General features: G+C 34.9%; 1 protein-coding gene across 2 annotated transcripts in view; it reads left to right on the forward strand.

Moving 5' to 3' along the window:
• Positions 1–22,454, forward strand: part of LOC127850317 (CD9 antigen-like) — a 43,757-nt gene extending 21,303 nt beyond the window's left edge. Inside the window, exons 3-9 of one of the 2 annotated variants that reach the window (XM_052383278.1) lie at positions 5,295–5,392; positions 9,727–9,801; positions 11,413–11,511; positions 13,288–13,371; positions 15,295–15,378; positions 17,619–17,672; positions 19,139–22,454. In XM_052383278.1, coding sequence (XP_052239238.1) covers positions 5,295–5,392; positions 9,727–9,801; positions 11,413–11,511; positions 13,288–13,371; positions 15,295–15,378; positions 17,619–17,672; positions 19,139–19,144 — 500 coding nt within the window. In that variant the 3' untranslated portion in view covers positions 19,145–22,454. Of the gene's footprint in view, positions 1–5,294; positions 5,393–9,726; positions 9,802–11,412; positions 11,512–13,287; positions 13,372–14,601; positions 14,683–15,294; positions 15,379–17,618; positions 17,673–19,138 lie in introns of those variants that run through there. The other variant, XM_052383279.1, reaches the window with a different exon arrangement.
• The last annotated feature ends 393 nt before the right edge of the window (positions 22,455–22,847 follow it).

Genomic DNA, 22,847 nt, shown 5'->3' on the forward strand with positions numbered 1-22,847 from the left:
TTAGATTGCATGCCTTCGATGAATTTTTACATATTTCACAATTAAAACGGGTCTCCCCTTCAATCTTTTCAACGATTAGCCACGGAAATTGTCCCTTCCACTCGTTCAATAGTTTTTTTATGTTTAAGTTTGGACCCGTCCTGTCGCGTTTTTGTTTAGCTTTTCAGACTGTATCGGCAACTGAACATACAACATCGTATAAGATCTTTTCTATAATGTTTTTCTTAACATTCAACTTCGGCTCACTTTGCGTACAATATGTTAAAAGCGTGTTTTTGCACGCTTTTAAGTGTTTTAGGACGCTCTCTGGGTGCCGCCATTGCTTTTTGACAAATAGACTGTACATGCCGCTTTTATTGGAAAAAATGCGCTTTGTTAAACAAACCCAATAACCATTCTATATAAGCACCAAAAAGATCTTGAATACGCGAAAAGAACTCAATGCAAATCGATACGAACCGATGTAAAAACAATGTTCGTAACTTGATTTTGTAATTCCTAATGGTACAACAAGATTTTAAAATAAATACGTAACGGACTTGAAAATAATTCATAATTACGAAAATACGACCCTTATCTAGAGCTCTGGACTACAAATGCGTCAAAATATGTATCTTGAAGTGGTAAAGGGTTTAATAAATAATGCACAAAATATAAACTCATGATGCATTTACATTTATTGTTAGCAACGTGGCCCTAGTCTGTTAGTCATGTCAGGGAATCTGTGTCTGTGAAACATCTATAAATCATTAAATTGCTTGTTATTGTCCGGGTTTCACCGGGAGGGGACTTATGGTTTGCACTCTGTGTGTCCGTCAGTCAGTCACACTTTTTTGGATCCTGCGATAACTTTTAAAGTTCTTGATATTTTTTCATGAAACTTGAAACAGGGATAGATGGCAATATGGAGATTATGCACGTCATTTCATTTTGTTCCTACGTCAAAAATTCTGGTTGCTATGGCAACAAATAAAAAAATACTAATCTGACGATGGTGGAGTTTCACCGGTAGGGGACCATATTGCTTGACAATAGTCTTGTTTAGAATAGAACACATGCACTCTACCTTAGCTCAGAGGTCCAGATAAGTCAGATGCGTATTTGCCTAAAATACTCATGGAAAAAATCCAAAAACGCATGAATTATACTTTTGATGAGTGAAAAAAAATCATCATAAAAATTGACATGCGCACTTTGTGCAATTATCAGTTGGACCTTTATAGTGCCCCAATTCGGATTATTTGATCAGCCATTTCAAAATGCATGATTATGTAAACAAGAGTAGATGTTATTTATTATTAATATATGTTTTCTGCATGTTCATGTATTAATTTTTAAAAAAATACAAAATCAAAGACTTTTGCAGGAGAAATTTGAATACACCCGCAAAAGTCTTTGATTTTGTATTTTACTCATCAGCTAAAAAAGTAACGAGTGGAATACTCGTTATCTTAACAAAATTATCTGGAGCTCTGCCTTAGCTATACATGTTGATGTTGAAGTTTACATTATCAATTAGTTCCAGCTGTTATGTATACAATGCTTGACTTTATTTTACTGGTTAATTACTGGTATATTGGCAAAGGTTATATAAACAATTCATAGATGCAGTGTTATTCTATACAAACAATTCATGATGCAGTGTTATGCTATACAAACAATTCAAAGATGCAGTGTTATTATATACCAGCAATTCAAAGATGCAGTGTTATTATATACAAACAATTCATAGATGCAGTGTTATGCTATACAAACAATTCATAGATGCAGTGTTATGCTATACAAACAATTGATAGATGCAGTGTTATGCTATACAAACAATTCATAGATGCAGTGTTATTCTATACAAACAATTCATAGATGCAGTGTTATTCTATACAAACAATTCATAGATGCAGTGTTATGCTTTACAAACAATTCATAGATGCAGTGTTATGCTATACAAACAATTCATAGATGCAGTGTTATTCTATAATAACAATTCATAGATTCTGTGTTATTCTATACAAACAATTAATAGATGCAGTGTTATTCTATACAAACAATTCATAGATGCAGTGTTATGATATACAAACAATGCATAGATGCAGTGTTATGCTATACAAACAATTCATAGATGCAGTGTTATGCTATACAAACAATTCATAGATGCAGTGTTATGCTATACAAACAATTCATAGATGCAGTGTTATGCTATACCAACAATTCATAGATGCAGTGTTATTCTATACAAACAATTCATAGATGTAACGTTATGCTATACAAACAATGCATAGATGCAGTGTTATGCTATACAAACAATTCATAGACGCAGTGTTATGCTATACAAATGATTCATAGATGCAGTGTTATTCTATACAAACAATTCATAGATGCAGTGTTATGCTATACAAACAATTCATAGATTCAGTGTTATGCTATACAAACAATTCATAGATGCAGTGTTATGCTATACAAAGAATTCATAGATGCAGTGTTATTCTATTCAAACAATTCATAGATGCAGTGTTATGCTATACAAACTATTCATAGATGCAGTGTTATGCTATACAAACAATTCAAAGATGCAGTGTTATGCTATAAAAACAATTCATATATGCAGTGTTATGCTATACAAACAATTCATAGATGCAGTGTTATTCTATACAAACAATTCATAGGTGCAGTGTTATGCTATACAAACAATTCATAGATGCAGTGTTATGCTATACAAACAATTCATAGATACAGTGTTATGCTATACAAACAATTCATAGATGCAGTGTTATGCTATACAAACAATTCATAGATTCAGTGTTATTCTATACAAACAATTCATAGATGCAGTGTTATGCTATACAAACAATTCATAGATGCAGTGTTATGCTTTACAAACAATTCATGCATGAATTGCCTTCAGAGAGGAGATAGTTTACTGCTGTCACTCTGGGTTTGTTTGTCGGACAGTAGGTTTGTCTAAATCAAGTGTTATAAGTTTAAAATAAAGTATTTACTGTTTTCTGAAACCAAACAATATGTAAAAACCTTTAGTAAATTAGTTTTATAATTGTTAATTGGTATGTCCTGAATTAAAGAACATTTTGGGTTGCTTTTTTCATCTTGTACAATCATGTAAGTAAGCATTCCCTTAACTTTTTAAAGTCAGTGGACAGTTTACCCCCTGAATGTTAAAATTACGGTTGTAATACCTATGAAATTGGCTTAAGGATTTGTATGATAAAGTTACGGTTCAACTCTAATAGTTAAGCATATAATGTACACTGTACATTTAAACATTCTTACATGTACTTTGTTTAGAAATCTGTTATGCATAGTTTGCGGTCAAATACAATTTAGAGGTTTTAGTGCATTAATGTGTGAGTGGGTGGGTGGGTGTTGATTTTGGTTGTGCATTTAAGTCTTCCACTTAAAACATCAGTCATCATCATCATGTATTGGCAAACATTCAAATAGTTGTTTTGCCTCATTTACATGTGGAAAATGCCTGATTTACAGTATATAGCAAACCCTCAAGATCATCAATCATTGAGATGCTTTTTTCAGTGATGAACATTTAAGATTTGAATGCACACTCAGGATGTTTTTATGTTATCATGTACTCATATCAATTATGTTTTTATATCTTGATAACTATCATCTTACAAGTGGTGCAGAGTTTATTTACTCCCAAGATATTTGCAGGATGTCTGGGTTGGATATCAGCAAAAAAGATAAAGTTGGTATTCATAAAGCTTTAGATGCTTAAGAAAATTCCTTAAATAATTAAAAATTCCTTAAAAGTCTTTTTCTCTTTCATTTTGGTGTCTTTTTTCATTTAATTGGTTTATTTAAGTAAATTTTGCATAGAAGAACAGTATTTTGGCATTACAAAACTGAAATCATTAGAACTTCAATAGAGAATTTTAATTTTTCCCTTAAATCTATCTTATGTAAAGATTTGCCTTAGGAGCTTTTTGAATACCAGCCCTGGTCATATTGGCCTTTAACTGTTGGTGTTACTGTCACTATTGAATATTTAAGTGTTATTCATGTATCTTTATGTGAAAAGTGACACTGACTTGGTACATTTTGTTTACCTGTACATTATTTGATACATGAAAGGTATAACAGATATTGGTCGATCCCAGGCCGGTACAAAAACATTAATTGTGTGACATAATTTTGCCCCAAAACTTTTTAACGAGCGAGGGCCTTACAAATAAAAATAAGCATATTTTATTCCATTGTCGATATACAATCGTCCATAACCATTGGGCATAGGGCTATCAAATTTGGTATGTAGAGACATCTAAAGTCCTCTACCAAATTTGTTCAAATTATGCCCCTGGGGTCAAATTTGACCATGCCCCGAGGGTCACAAAATTGAACATATGCTTATGTTAGGCTTTTTTTGTGAAAACTTAAAAAACTTCTTGTCCATAACCGTATGGCATAGGGCTACCAAATTTGGTATGTAGTGACATCTAATAGTTCTTTACCAAGTTTGTTCAAATTATGCCCCTTGGGTCAAATTTGACCCTGCCAGGGGGGTCACAAAACTGAACATACACTTATATGGGGCCTATTTTGTGAAAACTTTTAAAATCTTGTCCATAACCATTGGGCCTAGGGCTACCAAATTTGGTATGTAGTGACATCTAATAAACCTCTACCAAATTTGTTCAAATAATGCCTCTGGGGTCAACTTTGCCCTGCCCCGGGGGGTCACAAAATTGAATAAACGCTTATGAAGTGCCTATTTTGTGAAATTTTTAAAAATCTTCTTGTCGAAAACCATTCGGACGATGGCTACCAAATTTGGTATGCAGTAACATCTTATAGTCCTCTACCAAGCTTGTTCAAATGATGTCCTTCAGGTCAAATTTGACCCTGATCTGCGGGTCACAAAATTCAACATTATATACGCTTATATCTTGCTTATTTTATGAAAACTTTAAAAATATTCTTGTCCTTAACTCTAGGACCTAGGGCTACCACATTTTGTATGTAGTCAGATATAGTAGTCCTCTACAAAGTTTGCCCAAATTATGCCCCTGGGGTTAAATTTGACCCAGCTCAGGGGGCCCAAAAGTGTACATGTGCTTAAATAGGGCCTATATTTAAGTATTTGCACATGCCGAGAAAATTTGTTTCAGCCTTTTTTCAGCAGTGGAGCGATACAGGGCCATCATGGCCCTCTTGTTTATAGACATGTAAGTTCTAAGGCTAAGATTTATATAAAGGCTTTAACACAAAATGAAACACAAAATGAAACATTTCGTATATATAATCAATCAAGCTTTCTTCTATTTCAGGAGCGTACATCTTCATCGCGGTCGGGGTGGTCATCATGGTGGTGGGATTCCTGGGTTGCTGTGGTGCCATCAGAGAGAACCAGTGTATGCTGGGAGTGGTTAGTGCTATTGACCTTTGACCTTGATAGATATTTTTAGCATCAAAGCTATTTTAAGCATCAACTTGCATTTCATTAAAGTACAGAACAGAGTATCTATAAATTGAAATATTAAAGGCTTTTATATAGACTTTAAGTACTGTTTGGCTATTCTAAGCGTCACTTTGACAGTAATAATGATATAATTTTAAGTAGTAAACATTTTAAATAACCATTGTTTGTAAAGCTACTCAAAGCAGATGGGACATCAGCTGACTTAAGTAAGTATATATGGTACATTTTTGCACATGACCTGTGACTGACATGCTAACGTCAACTTGCTGCTGTATTAGTGACCTTTCTATGACTGCAGATCAGGGCCCATTTTCACCAACCCATTCTTAGACCACCGATTAGACTTAGACAAATATGGCCAGTGTTTGAATATATACATGTACAGGCTACCACTTGTAAAAATATCCTTAACAAAATGTTCAATATGAAGAATGATTTAGATTGAGGTTGCTAATGCCAAGTGTTTTTACTCAATATAAAATCAAATCTTTAATATTCCGATTTAATGAATACTCGTTATTATGCCCCCCTTCGAAGAAGAGGGGGTATATTTCTTTGCACATCTCGGTCGGTCTATCGGTCCGTCCACAAGGTGGTTTTCGGATGATAACTCAAGAACGCTTGGGCCTAGGATCATGAAACTTCATAGGTACATTGATCATGACTCGCAGATGACCCCTATCGATTTTGAGGGCACTAGGTCAAAGGTCAAGGTCACGGTGATCCGAAATAGTAAAATGGTTTCCGGATGATAACTCAAGAACGCCTAGGCCTAGGATCATGAAACTTGATAGGTAGATTGATCATGACTCGCAGATGACCCCTATTGATGTTCAGGTCACTAGGTCAAAGGTCAAGGTCACAGTGACCCGAAATAGTAAAATGGTTTCCGGATGATAACTCAAGAACGCTTATGCCTAGGATCCTGAAACTTCGTAGGTAGATTGATAATGGCTGGCAGATGACCCCTATTGATTTTCAGGTCACTAGGTCAAAGGTCAAGGTCACGGTGACCCGAAATAGTAAAATGGTTTCCAGATTATAACTCAAGAACGCTAATGCCTACGGTCATGAAACTTCATAGGTACATTGATCATGACTGGCAGATGACCCCTATTGATTTTGAGGTCACTAGGTCAAAGGTCAAGGTCATGGTGACCCGAAATAGTAAAATGGTTTCTGGATGATAACTCAAGAACGCTTATGCCTAGGATCATGAAACTTCATAGGTACATTGATCATGACTCGCAGATGACCCCTATTGATTTTGAGGTCACTAGGTCAAAGGTCAAGTTCACGGTGACCCGCAATAGTAAAATGGTTTCCGGATGATAACTGAATAACGCTTATTCCAAGGATCATGAAACTTGATAGGTAGATTGATCATGACTCGCAGATGACCCCTATTGATTTTCAGGTCACTAGTTTTTAGAATTAGTCTAGACTTTTTGGTAAATACAGGGGGATAAGGCCCTGGCACCTATGCTTTGACCATGTTGCTGTCAAGACTGCTGACTGAAGCAAGGACTTATGTAGTATGGGTGGACATAAGTTACAAGATCAATTAGTTCAATAGGGTTTCAAAACCATGTGTTGAATGACCCTGTGCTTGGAATTTTCAGAGGTCAAGTGAAGTTTTCAGGGGTCAAAATACTGAAGTCTAGATATGATGTTCTTGGATATTTGTTGATTGCTCTTCAAATGTTGCTTTGTTTAACTTTTATATATGTTGCTAAACTTAAAAACACGACATTTTGTGTAATATAAAATATGTTTAACTCTTTTAGCACTGGAACCGGATTTTAAAGGCCTTTGCTATTCTGATAGTATTGTTTGAACAAAATCGAAGAAAATGCTTATTTTAGAAATTCAGCAGATGACATTTTAACAGACGACAAATTTCCCAGCATGCAAAGGGTTAATGTTTAAGTTTCATAGAAACATTTGCATCAAAATGATACAAAGCAGATACATTGCAGGAGTCAAAAGTGACACAATTGCAAAATGCTTGCATCATGAAGCAGGATTCTGCTCCAATATATGTATCCCGGAAAAAACAACTTTTTTGAAAAACCCACTAATCTGCTGGTACAAATAAACCTGACCCATTTATAATCCTTTCAAAATCACACACCGTATCAACCGTTATTATTTAAAGGAAGCTATCATTGGTTGATATAATGGACCAGCGTTGTTTGCACTGGGGTGATTAGTGGGTTTTTCGATATTCGTGGTTTACTGGGATCAGTCTATTGAAATCCCTGAAGATGGTCAATTATGTAAACAGATATGACATCGTGACTGATATTTCAATTATATCTTTCCTCTTGTTAAAACCCAGACATTTTCTTGTACTTTACTTTACTTGGTGTAATACATGACTTTATGTCAAGTAGGATTTGTCTATCGTAATGACATTTTAAGACCCATTTTATGTCAATACAGCAGTAAAATCGATGTTGAAAGATTGTGTGGGTGAACTTAACTTGTTCCAAACATGTTCATTGTTGACTCAATTCCTCTGGCTAATGTTTGTGAATTTTTATCCACATAATTAGCTCTGCTGTTTACGGAGAAACCCGAGGTATCGTCATAGCCAGCTCGCTGTCTGTTGTCAGCCGTCCGCAGTAGGCGTCGTGCTTAAACCTTAACATTGGCTCTAAAATCAAAGTGCTTCCACCTACAACTTTGAAACTTCATATGTAGATGCACCTTGATGAGTTCTACACGCCACACCCATTTTTGGGTCACTAGGTCAAAGGTCAAGGTCACTGTGACATCTGATATAAAACTTTAACATGGGCTCTAAAGTCAAAGTGCTTCCACCTACAACTTTGAAACTTCATACGTAGATGCACCTTGCTGAGTTCTACATGCCACACCCATTTTTGGGTCACTAGGTCAAAGGTCAAGGTCACTGACCTCTAATATAAAACTTTTAACATAGGCTCTAAAATCAAAGTGCTTCCACCTACAACTTGAAACTTCATATGTAGATGCACCTTAATGAGTTCTAAATCAAAGCGGCGCAGTAGGTGTCATTGTGTTTCTGACAACCACATTGTGGAAAAAGGTCAAGGTCATCCTTTACGGTCTATGGTAAAAAATACAGATTTAAGGGAAGTAATATGCTTTAAAAAGGGAGAAAATTATTCAATATTGAACATAGCCACTTTATATATTTGGCATGCATGTGTATCTCATGGAGCTGCACATTTTGAGTGGTGAATCTACAGTCATGGTAGTGGCTTTTAATTATTTGCTACTTAAAATAGACATTTGTTACAGACAATTATTTTCAAGGGAAGTAATTTATATAATTATAAATCTTATATTATATATTTTCTTACCAAGTATTGAAGTTCTTTTCACAGTTACTGTACAGATTTATTATTTTATTATTTATAACCCAAACGATTGATTTGTCAAAAAAAAAAAAAGATATACCGGTAATTATAATTTCTTTGATGTTCATTACATACCTGTGGACTAATGTCCATAGATACATGATCAACTCTGCGCTATGATCTCTTTTAAACCACATGCCTTGGTTGTCAGTGATGTCTGACATGGTCACAATTGACTGTGAGACCCTCCCCCCCCCCTCCCCCCCCCCCCCCCCCCCCCCGGTTGGATTGGATAAAATTCAAGGGATGTAATAAACTTTAAAGGGAGATGATTTCTATACATGCCAAATGATAAATAGAAATGTTATTTCAATGGGGCACAGTAGGGGGCATTGTGTTTCTGACAAACACATCTCTTGTTGGGTCACTAGGTCAAAGGTCAAGGTCACTGTGAGCTCTAAAAAAAAAAAATTCTGACAAACTTTCACAGCCGAGCGTGGCACCCGTTATGCGGTGCTCTTGTTGGGTCACTAGGTCAAAGGTCAAGGTCACTGTGACCTCTAAAAAAAATAATTCTGACAAGCTTTCGCAGCTGAGCGTGGCACCTGTTGCTCTTGTTTTAAATTAGTTGTGTGTGTACTATTTCTAGTATACAGTCATGTATAGGGTATATATAATACAGGGATGTGAATTGTTCTTGTTTCAGCTTATTCCCTCCCTTTCATGGTCAGGTTTTTTACAAAAAGTAATAAGCTTTGCTTGACCTGTATACCTATGAGGAGTTTAACTAAACCTTGTAAGGGGGTATGGCATTGTTCTCCCTCGAAGTGGTGCTTAATAATATATCATAATATAAAAATATATGGGTTTTACCTCTGGAAATATCATTACTCTTGTATACACTACTTAATGTATTCTCTGCATATATTTCAGTTTTTCGCATTGCTGTTCATCATATTTGTGGTACTTCTTGGAGCTGGAATATGGGCAGTTGTAGCAAAAGAACAGGTTTGTTAGTTAGAAATTGCCTTTTACAGGTCAAGTATTTGTTCAATTTAGTATTTCATTTAAATTCAACAAATACTGCATTTAAGCAAAGTAATTGAGTTATATTGGACTCTAACTAAGCACTTCAATTTGCCAAGTCATTATCTTTGATGTTTAATAAGAAACATCAGATAGGGGTCCTGGACAATGATTGTTAGAAAAATTCCCCTGTGTTCAAAACAGGCCATTGGTTACATGCTTTTATAGAGTTTTAAGTAGTTAATTACTTTAAATTATCTATGGAACTACAATGGTCAGGTGTTATATACTTGATGTGTAAAGAGGACCTTCAAAAAGTTTGTTCTTATCATGCCCCTGGCGTCAAAACTGGCCTCGCCCTAGGGGCCTCTTAACTTGCATAATAAATAACGCAGGGATCAGGGTTAAAATATTTTGTGCGTTACATCCTAAAGTGGTCGTTGGTCCTTTTAATTATTCCAAACATGCCCTGGGGTCAAAGTTGAACCCATTGTGGGCTATAAAGGTCATGATATAAAAAAAACTTGTTACCACTCTAAAGGCCACAGTTATGACTCAAACATTTTGAGAATGTTTATCTTGAAAATATTTATACCATTTTCAAATCTGGGTCACCTGCACCCATAAAAGAGGTCATCAGGTCAAATCTTAGGAAAACCTTGTTACCACTCTTGAGACCATATTTATGACTTAGTTGCGGTGAAATCTGCCCAGATTGTAGACAATTTGGCAGATTACAAATCTGGGTCACATGTGTCCTTACAAGATAACCAGGTAACATTTAATGAAAACTTGGAACAGCTATAGGCACCATATATGTTCATCAGTCTTGATAACCTTTGGCCAGAATGACAATATGAAGCCCCTGTTTTAATCTTGATCACGTAGGGTCAAAAAGGTAGTCTTCAACAATGTGTGTGTACCAGTGCCACCATGGCCCTCTTGTTGTCATAGTAGAGGAATAAATAAAAAATCCCCGGGTTTATATGCTAGTCAGTTTTAAGAGAAAGCTGCATAATTTTACAGAACTTATCAGAGGGAAAGATGCTGTTTAAAAGCCTGTGTTATATGTAGAAATAAGCACTGTAAAGTTCCCCTTAATATTGTAACTATTCACATTAGGTGAAAGATGTAATAATTAAATGTAAAACTTTGTCCATACATGTAACAGGTGAAAAAGTGAAAAAATACTGTAACTGTTTGTTCATAATGGGTGAAAGATATAATAAATTATTATATCTTTCACCCATTATGAACAAAATTATTAATAATGTAACACTGTGTTCATAACAGGTGAAAAAGATAATACTGTAACTTTTTGTTCATAATGGGTGAAAGATATAATAATGTAACTCTGTTCTTTATAAGTGAAAGATGAAATACTGTAACACTTTTTCATTATAGGTGAAGAATATGTAATACCGTAACGCTTTGTTCATAACAGGTGAAATACGTATTACTGTAACACTTTGTTCATAACAGGTGAAATACGTAATACTGAAACACTTTTTTATAACAGGTGAAATACGTAATACTGTAACACTTTGTTCATAACAGGTGAAATACGTAATACTGTAACACTGTTCATAACAGGTGAAAGATGTAGTGAACAAGGCACTAGAGGACGGTGTGAAGCACTATTTCTCAGAGAAATCAGCCCAGCGTGAATTTATGGACATGGTTCAGAATGACGTAGGTATTGTTTCTTATGGAGGTCTGAATCAGAGCCTACCATTAAAACCGCTATCTGGGAAAACTAGGCTTAATGCATGTGTGTAAGCAGGGATCATATTTTTTTCGGTTTTGTCGGTCCTAGACCGATTGGGGCCATGAAAGACCGATTGAAAATCCCAAACAGTCGGTCCGATTCTGTTCGCTATTAAAATTCCCATGTCATGAAATCGATTACACAGTGTACATGCTAACACACCCTAATGACATTCTTATCTCGATAAGGTGTGATAAACCATCCGCTGCAGTCTCTAAACCGGTCAGGACCGGTTTATTGCACGTAAGACCAAGAATCAAAAACTTGTGAACAGCGGATTAAAGACGCATCCGAAAAGACGCGTCTGAATGCACGCGCTGTAACTAAGCAAAACATGCCGATACATTTTCCACCAGCGTAATAATCCGGTAATATAATTATGAATGAAAGTCGCGGATCTGGTCGACAGAACAGCCGAAAGTTATTTTTATGGGCGGAACTTCACATAAAATAGTACACAAGAAAAATAATATACATTGAATAAATCTTTAGTAAAACCGTGTAAGAAACGAAATAATTCGTGTACTTTATACTTTGTAGTTGAATAACTCACGACCGGAAAATTAGATGCGTGGTTTCAAATGCTTCGCTCTCGTGATTAAATCCCTACGCATCTAAACTATCGGCCGTGGGTTATTTGACAACAAATTATTTCTTAATTATTTGGTTTGTTGCTGTCAGTAGCCAACCTACGCACAGACATTTGTTTGGTTCAGTGCATGTTTGTAAGCTATTATCGAGTCGACAACAATTTAAAACATCGGTATAGACTTACACAGATTAATAATATTGACAACGATGAAAAAAGTCTGATAAAACAGCACACGAAACAACAATGAAATACCAAATGATAAAACCAGTTGATAAAAACTTGTTCCGTTAAAAAAAAATGCATAAGGAAATTTTACTTGTACATGTATTATACCACCTTTATGAATGGCAAAATCAATGGTATATATTTTAACGTAATTTGTCATGATTTCGGATATACATTTTCGGATACTTTTCCCCATTTATATCCGGACCGATTGATGTTGCGGGAAAATATGATCCCTGTGTGTAAGGTGTCATTGCAGATAAGCCTGTTCTGTCTGCACAGGCTAATCAGGGATGACACTTTCTGCTTTTATTTGGTCAACTGAGCGCAATTTGTAATGGCCTTTTATACGTTGTGCGGCGTTTTTTTTACTTGTATGGCCATTGTAGACCTTTGTTAAAACTAAATGCCACATTTATTGTGCCACATTTATGTCCGATCTTCATGAAACTTGGTTAGAATGACCAATGATATCTTGGACTAGTTAAAAAATGGCTCTGGTGGGTTGAAATACATTGCCGCAAGGGGCAGGGCATTTTTCCTTATATGGCTATACATGTAGTTAAACGTATACATGTATTTAAACGTTGTTTATACCCTTATGCCTACAGTAATTGTCCCATCTTCATCAAACTTGGTAAGAACATTTATCCCGATGATAGCTTTTACTTGCCCTTTCTTGAATCAACAGTGTGTTAAAAAGTCCATTTTGAATAAAATTTGCCATGCCTCTTGGCTGTCCTGGATAAATTACAAACAATTCAGGGCATTGAAATTAAAGACTGGCCTGTAAAGTTTTCATTTTCATAGGAAAGTCTGCCCTATACATTGTACCCTATCTGTAACAGCTAAATGTGTGACATGTAGATAACCTGTATTTCAGTTCGAATGCTGCGGTGCAACAATGGGTGCTTTTGACTATGGCACCAGGGTGACAGAGGTCGAGGCCTGTAGCAAGTTCATTAAGGTTTGTATTTGCACGCAATTCTTTCCTTCTGTCATTTTGGAGGTCATATATCACCTTGAGAATGAACAAGATTTTTGTCTCTCATAGTTACTGTATATGATTAAACCATATTAGATCTATTTATGCCCCCGATGCTGGGCATATAGTGATCGCACTCTCCGTATGTCTGTCCGTCCATCCGTCTGTCTGTCCGTCACACTTTGCGTTTAGGTTTCGAAAAATGCTCATAACTTCTATGTCGCTTCAGATGTAACATTCATATTTGGTATGCATGTGTATATGGACAAGGCCTTTCCATATGCACACAAAATTTGACCTTGAACTTAGAGTCCGCGTTTAGGTTTCGAAAAATGCGTTTAGGTTTTGAAAAATGCTCATAATTTCTATCATTTGAAAAATGCTCATAATTTCTATCAAAGCGTTTATCGGGGGCGTATGTCTTCCTATGGAGACAGCTCATGTTGATTTATATAGTCGTATTTTCCGTTAAACTGATAGCTGACTGGAAGCCTTGCAAGAGAAGAGGTTTTCATGTGACCTTCAAGTGAAAGCTATTGTCATTATAATTATCACAAATATTCTGATATCTAAGTGAGTCACTGTAAATAAACAAAATGCCATATGAAAACAGTGTGATACAACCTCTTGATTTTCAACCTTAAATTTTTTACACGAATTCTTCAACATGTAAATATTTTAGAAATACATTATACGTAATTGTATACAATTAGTCTGCTTTTGTATCAAGCTAAAAGTTATCTGTGGTCAATGGATATGATGGATTATGAGAGAGTTTTTACAAAGGCTGCGTTTTCTTCATGACAAACATTGAAACATCCAAACAAATATGAAATCTAGCCTGTGTAAAAATGTTCTTTTCATCAGTGTAAAATGAAGCTGTTTGATTTGGTCAAATCTAGCCTGTGTATTTCAATTCCAGCGGTGTAACACAAAGCTGTTTGACTTCATCAAATCTAGCCTGTGTATTTCCATTCCAGGGGTGTTACCCAAATCTGTTTGACTTGTTAAAATCTAGCCTGTGTATTTCCATTCTAGCTGTGTAACACGAAGCTGTTTGATTTCATCAAATCTAGCCTGTGTATTTCCATTCCAGCCGTGTAACACAAAGCTGTTTGATTTAATCAAATCTAGCCTGTGTATTTCCATTCCAGCGGTGTAACACAAAACTGTTTGACTTCATCAAATCTGGCCTGTGTATTACTATTCCAGCCGTGTAACACAAAACTGTTTGACTTCATCAAATCTAGCCTGTGTATTACTATTCCAGCTGTGTAACACGAAGCTGTTTGATTTCATCAAATCTGGCCTGTGTATTACTATTCCAGCTGTGTAACACAAAACTGTTTGACTTCATCAAATCTAGCCTGTGTATTACTATTCCAGCTGTGTAACACGAAGCTGTTTGATTTCATCAAATCTAGTTTGTGTATTTCAATTCCAGCTGTGTAACACAAAACTGTTTGACTTGATCAAATCTAGCCTATATATTACTATTCCAGCCGTGTAACATGAAGCTGTTTGACTTGATTAAATCTTGCCTCTGTATTTCCATTCCAGCCGTGTAACACGAAGATGTTTGACTTGATCAAATCTAGCCTGTGTATTTCTATTCAAGCCGTGTAACACATAGCTGTTTGGCTGATCAAATCTAGCCTGTGTATTCATTCCAGCCGTGTAACACGAAGCTGTTTGACTTGATGAAATCTAGCCGGTGTATTTCTATTCCAGCCGTGTAACACCAAGCTGTTTGACTTGATCAAATCTAGCCTGTGTATTTCTATTCCAGCCGTGTAACACAAAGCTGTTTGACTTAATCAAATCTAGCCTCTGTATTTTCATTCCAGCCGTGTAACACAGAGCTGTTTGACTTATTCAAATCTAGCCTCTATATTTCCATTGCAGCCGTGTAACACAAAGCTGTTTGACTTTGTGAAGGATAATCTGGTGATCATCGCTGGAGTCTCTATCGGGATTGCTGTCATCTTGGTGAGTGAGCCAATTATATATTACGACCTCAGACTCCCAGCTCAATTTTTCTGGATTTCAAATTTTAAACAATTGACATCCCTGGGTTCTAAATCTTATGTCTTTAAGTTTTATTTTTGTGTTAAAATGATTATTTGTATAATTACTTTTTATTTGACTAGCACATGCCTGTATGCATATGTTTGACGTAATTGTAACCAATGTTAGTGATTATGAAAATCCTAAATGCAGTGCTCCAGCTAGGCCTAAATTAAAGGGCGCCGCGCCCTGCCCTCCCGAACCTCCGCCCTAACCCCCCCCCCTCCCCCCGAACCCCCGCCCTGCCCCCCCCCCCCCCCCCCCCCCACCCTCCAAAAATTTTTTTTTTTTTTTTTTTTTTTTTACATATGATAATTCATAAATCTCTTATTACATTGTAATTAGTTAATCCTCATTGTAGACATTATATTTGAATGGTTTAATAATAATGGGAATAATACAATTATTTATAACATATAAATTAACATGCAATAGGAAGCATTCCAGAAATACCCGCGCACTCGAACGTGCCCTTTTCACAAAATACTGCGCGTCCAAAGTTTGACAAAATACTGCGCGTCGAATGTGCCCTTTTGACAAAAAAGCCCCCCTGCCCTTTTCAAATCCTAGCTGGAGCACTGTAAATGTAAACAATAACAATCAACTAGTATATATACCAGTAATCATTGATATTCTCCATATTGTCTGCCAAAGAAAATTACATGTTCAGCCTTGTTCTGTAATGCGACTCGCCATGTGATATCTATAAAAAGCAACAGTGGTAGTATTGGGAAACTGGTCTATTATTTAGTATAATGTAACCTGTAACATACTCAGGGCTGCCATCCAGAAGTAGCATAATTTGGTTATATCCATGTACTTGTGACAAGTATGACTGATGTTGACTCATTAGTAAAGAGTTTATTGGGTCAAAATGACACAAGTAAGAAATTTCAACTGGTGAAAAAAACGAATACATTTTAATTTGCTTGTGTCCAAATGCAGGAATCTGCATCTATGGAAATCCCTACATATGAATCTAAAGACTAATAATGTATTAATAATGTATTAATGAACAGAGGCATGGCCATAAAACAGATTATTCAAGTTATTATTATTGTTAATGCAATTTCAATGAAGATATCAAGGTATTGAAATGTATATGTATATAACTGAATTATCAAGTTTTTACTAGCACTTTTTAATACACATGTTTGTGTAGTTACATTTTGGTGGTGAAAGTGTGCTGATACCATTAGAAGGACTACGGTAGTTTACAGTTTAGTAAAATTATGGTTTTCATAATATTGTCATACATAAAAAAAAAGTGTATACTTTATGTTTAAACAGCAGTAATAACTAATGACTAGGAGAAATGTTTGAAATATTGGTTTTTTAATGGATAATTATCACATTTGCAATCGGTAAAATAACAATATGTTTGTAACGATTTTCTTCCATAATTGGAAAAATATGTTGGGCACAAATCCCCAGTAAAGTGTAACAGTGTTTATGATTCACAAAATAGCCTGCGTAGCGCATTGATAGCACAGTCTGCTTCCATGGGTCTCAGAATCAAATTTCAGAGGAGGCAATATTTTTTTATTTTTTTTTCTTCTTATGATTGTTACTTATGACTATACATTTGTTAGTAATCATTTTTTTTTTGTCACAAATACAAAAGTCTGTGACAACTGTGAACAACTCCACTGAGGAACTCTTTAACAGTTTGTGTATCTCTATCTTTTATCAGACTCAAAATACCTGCCTGACACAATTTCTGATTACTTCAACATCTTGTAAGACATTTGTAATGTATATTGATTACATTAGAAATTCTGGAATGTCTTTTTTGACATAGTGTCTTACATTGGTAAGACATTGTTTAGTGCTCTGGGGAAAAAAGGGCTTTCTGCATGTGCATTAAGTGTCGTCCCAGATTAACCCATGCATTCAACAAAGGCTAATCAAGGAAGACACTTTCGGCCCGGACTGAATCCTCGTTAAAGACTCCCTTTCAAGGACAAATTTCATAAAAGGGGAAAGTGTCTTCCCTAATAAGGCTGTTTGAACTGCACAGGCTTATCTGAAACGTTACTTTACACACATGTATTACACCCAATTATCCCAGAGTGAGGGTCCTGATTGGTTGGCACATGCATTAAGCCCCATTATCCCAGAGTGAGGGTCCGTTCCTGATTGGTTGGCTTGGTGTGTTTCAGATCCTGGGCATGATCTTCTCTATGGTCCTGTGCTGTGCCTTGAGAGACCAGGAGGTAAACATTCAATGTCATTAACCCTTTGCATGCTGGGATATTTGTTGTCTGCTAAAATGTCGTCTGCTGAATTTCTAAAATTAGCATTTTCTTCGATTTTTTTCAAAAAATACTATAAGAATAGCAAACAGATTGGATCCTGATGAGACACCGCGTTCTGTGGAGTCTCATCTGGATCCAAACTGTTTGCAAAGACCTTTAAAATTCAGTTCCAGCACTGAAAGGGTTAACCCTCTCCCTCTCAGGAGCAAAGTGAAAATGGCCATGTGCAAACAGTATAAAACCAGAACAGCCTGCCAGTAACTCGCAGTCTGTTCAGGTCTTATGCTGTTTGCTGCTCATCAGTATCTAAGGTTTGTAGATGAAGCCTTAAAAACTTGAATCTACTAAGAAAGGTCTTTTATTAAAATAACTTTATAAGGGACTACAAATGGTGAAAATATGTATCTAAGTGGTGAAGGGTTAAACTTTATTCAAGCAAAACTGAATCTCTGCCTTATATCACAATCAAATATAAGTCAATATTCAGACTCAAATATGAGTCTTTTATACAATTGTATAAGATGAGTGTGACCATTGTACTCAATTTGGTTTTAACCCCTTTCCCTCTTAGATACGTATTTTGACGTGTTTGTAGTCCTTTAGAAAGTTAAATTAAATTGAATATCTTTCTAGATTAAAATTTTAAATGCTTCATTGTGCGCCTTTAGATACTGATGAGCAGCAAGCAGCAAAAAACCTGAACAGACTTCAAATTACTCACAGACTGTTCTGGTGTTATGCTCTTTGCACAAAGCCATTTTCACTTTGCCACTGAGTGAGAAAGGGTTTACAGATGTTTTTTTCAAATTTTAATCTCACTCAACCTGAACAGACTGCCAGTAGCTTGCAGGCTGTTCTGGTTTGATGCTGGTGCATAAAGCCATGTTTGCTTTGCTTTTGAGCAGTAAAGGGTTTAAGTTCAACTACATGAAAGCCATATCATTCAGCTTATAGGGTCAATTTTTCATGAGAGGAACCAGTTATCTAAGCTGTGTTTTTGATATCATAATTTTTTTGCTTTATTGAAAGGGGAGCCTTATTCTGTTTGCTTTTTAAAAGATGCTTTAGTATGTTACCTAGGAAAAAACTTGACTTGTTGATGCTTTTATGTTTTTGTTTTTTATTTAGTCTAGTTACATAACATCAAAAGCATTATGCTTTAGCTTATATTATACTATATTTGATAGTGTTGTTATGAGTGTCTTCCTCTTGTAAATTAAAATTTTTGTATATGTATAGAATTGTTGTGTGAACGTTTTTCGTATTCTGGTAAGATAAATGTGGATTAGAATGTAAGATTCTGTGGGTCAATAATGTTTACATTCACATTTGAAAAAACTTATTACTCTATATGCTTCATGAATATATAGAAATATTTCGAATAAAGGTATTCCAATTTCATCATCTTTCTTGGCTATTTTCAGGTGTAAACTCCGCTGTTTTACAATTGCTGAATGTGAAACCGGGAAGAGGGTGGAGCCTCGTGTTCATTTCTGTATGCCTGGCAAGAAATGCTAAAGGGAAACGATCAAGAGTGCTGTCCCTTGACTTACCTTTTATCTGTGTAAAAACTTTCATTTTTTATTATCTCCAAGAAGAATAGGCTATAATGTTAAATAATATTCAAAGAAGAAGCATTGAAAATAACAGAAAGTATAATTCTAAACAAGAAACAAGCAGCAAAAGCAAACAATTGTTTGTATATATTATGCTTTTAAATGTACAGTAATCATATTTTTTTATCTATTATTTTAACTTAAATCTGAACAAATGATTTTGTATTATCGAGGCTGATATGTTATAAAGCTTGTTGGGAAACATCAAGAATAGCAACTTAAAAAAAGATATCAACAACATGTAGAAGTTACTTGCATTATTATACAATGACCGGAAAATACCTGGTTTTTACATAATTTAAATGTTTGCTTTTGGTTTTTTCATCATAAATGGCTCAAAGAAGAGTTTTTTTTTAAGAATGCTAAGAAATTGTGTCAGTGGTTTCCATAGAAGCTTTGCTGGTGTGGAATGAAATATTTCTGGAAAGTTTCCATGCTGTAATGTATCGAAAGCAGCTATATTGAAGACCGTATCTTTACTCTTTCCCTCATTTCCCCTCTGTATTGTGCCTGGAACCATTTTTTAACCTTAAAATAGACTTTTCCTCATCTGCTATATATGCATAATCTCAAATATTGTATGCTTTAGTGTATATGTTTATTTTTGTAAAGATAATTAATTTTGTATTTAAGTGTGTAATAACATACAAAGCCTAATAAAGAAAAAAAGTGTTTCTGATAAAACCAGCCATTAAACCCGTAATTATTGATATACTTAATTTTTTATGCTAGACTGAAGTACTAGAATGGGAACCACTGTGTTTTGTAGAATGTTATGCATTTACTTTGGAATTTTTTCTGATTAAAAGTAAAGAAAATTGTGTTGTTGTTTGTCATCTATACAATGTGAAATTGAATAAACAAGTAACTCAAAATCATTTAAATTTTGGCATTCAAATTATTTTGGAATTTGATTATGTAAAACTCAAATCAAATTCAATACGGGTATGACTTTATATGTTATCTTGTGTTATCAGATACCTTCATCACCATTGACAACGGTCGGTTTAAGAACAAATTTTATTTGAGCAAGGTTGTAATTAAAAAATTGTAGGAAATGTCAATTAAAATCTTTATTTTGAGAATGAGATCTTTATGTAATCTAGCTTCCTTTATAATGTATTGTTTGATATTTTAAATCATGAATACCTGTACTCTATCCATGGGTTCATTGGTAAAACAATGTGCAGGTTTGACTTTAACCATTACATCTATGTAACGATTTGTTGACTGTCATGTTTTAGTTATAATAATGGACCATTTTGCAAAAACTTCACAAAACCTGTCTATTAATAGTAGCTGTAAACACGTACATAAATTTGTTTTTTTTGTTTGTATGTTTTATAGAGGTATATCTTTATTGTTTACATGGTATTTGTAGTCTTTTTGTAAATTGTTATTATGTACATTAATCAGACATAGGCCAATATCTTGTCAAGAAATTAAATGCAATAGGCCGGTATACAGAAACTAAATCAGAGTTTGAAAAGGCTATGAAAATCTGTTTTTAATCACCATTTATTTAGTAACTTGTTATATCTCTTTCTATCACTTCTACAGCTTTATGCTTAATTCAGTTTCATTTTTAATTATGCTAGGTGTTGATGAAACATCATTAAAGAACCAATATTAGGAACAAAACAACATACATGTCAATCAGTGATAACAAAATTTAATACGAGGCAAACATTGACTGTTAACCTTTAAGGATTTTGAACGTCTGTGAAGCTCAGGTACCTCCAGAAAGTGTATGAATGTGTATACTGTGTTTATTCACACCTCGCTTAGTTATCAATGAGCAGTAATTGTATGCAATTTTTTATGTTACTTTGAAGCCATTATTTGAAATACTGCAAAAATTAATCTTCATGTATTTTTTAGTTTAAAAGTTGACCTTTTTTTCACCACTTTTACATAATTTAATACTACCATCATCTTACATGTTTGTTGTTTGTAGTGTTTTTTTCAAATATCCAAATTTCAAATAGTTAGATTTTTTTCTTTCTAATTCACATTTGTGTTTGCTTTATGCATTTTTTCAAATGCAGTATATTTACCTAACAATAACAGCCTTTCTGTCCAATTGTAAGAACTTACATGATTTGAATACTTTAAATGCACTTAGTTTCTATTTTTGCCAGAGATTTGAATGTTAAAAAAGTTGTTAAAAACTAGAACCTGAGCAAGAATGAAAGATTTTGTGACATTTAAAATATTAGCAATGAATGGAAGGTAACTGATCTTTAAAGAACATTTTTGTGTGCATCTTTTTATTTTCTGCCATTAAATCAGTTATATATAAAGCATTCAACATTTTCAGTGCCTTGTGTTGATTATTGCTGCATTATTTGGCCTACATACACTTGACATGTAACTACAAACTTGTAAGCTTGTAAATTAATGGCATAAGCATAAGGTCATTAACATGGTTGAGAATAACAGAGAATTATCTTGAAAGTGTAAGATAATCACGAACATGGTAAGATAAATCAACTAATCGCATTACAGATCTGTGTATATATAGACCATTCACTGTATTAAGGGGTTTAATGCATGTGCGGAAAGTGTTGTCCCAGATTAGCCTGTGCGGACTCTGTCCGCTTTAATTGTATTTTTCGTTGAAGGGAAAACTCTTAATAACGAAAATTAAGTTAAGGCTGAAAGTGTCCTCCCTGATGAGTCCTTGCTGACCGCACTGGCTAATCAGGGATGATACTTTGCGCACATGCATTAAACCCCCTTTTCACAGAGTGAGGCCAATATTAATTTTGTTGGAAAGTTTAGATTAATTAATATTTGAATAAAGGCAAATCTGTGCATTATTGAAGTGTGGTAACTTCTATTGATTCTGTATTAACGAGTAGTACTTGTGTTTTATATAGAGGCTCAATAGGTATGTTCGTACAAATACAACTTCAGTTGGTCTATTGTACTCCTGCAATATATTCTTCCTCAATGATTGCTGCAATAAAACTCGCATTGTTGTATTAGTGAAATAATTCGTCCAGTTTGATGGTCTTAGCTTAATAGACAATATGTTGTATGATGATCCATGTATTCACGTGTATTTTTTTACTGTAATTTTATGAGTGTTTAAATAGAAGTAAATAAAAACAGAAGTTAGGTTGTGTTATTTATAGATCAATTGATGTCATCCATGGATGTTCCTTCTTGAATTGCTAACCTATATTATATCATGTATATATCTTATTGGTAGAGTGACAACGTATCATTGATGAAATATCACTTGTACCATGTAAGTTTACCGTGTTCACTTCCAACAACCGTAATGTTTGGCTAGTGATGTGGTTAGAGCGACTGAATACCACTCTGGGAAACCGGGTTCATTTCATTTCGGGAGCTCATGATTTTTTAGCTCGGCTGTTTTCGGAGAAAACCCGAGGTATTGTCATAGCCAGCTCGTCGTCCGCCGTCGTCGTGCTAAAACCTTAACTTTAATCTAAATGCTTCCACCTACATCTTTGAAACTTCATATGTAGATGCACCTTGATGAGTT

The sequence above is a fragment of the Dreissena polymorpha genome, chromosome 11 (assembly GCF_020536995.1).
Source record: "Dreissena polymorpha isolate Duluth1 chromosome 11, UMN_Dpol_1.0, whole genome shotgun sequence".
Classification (NCBI taxonomy): Eukaryota; Metazoa; Mollusca; class Bivalvia; order Myida; family Dreissenidae; genus Dreissena; species Dreissena polymorpha.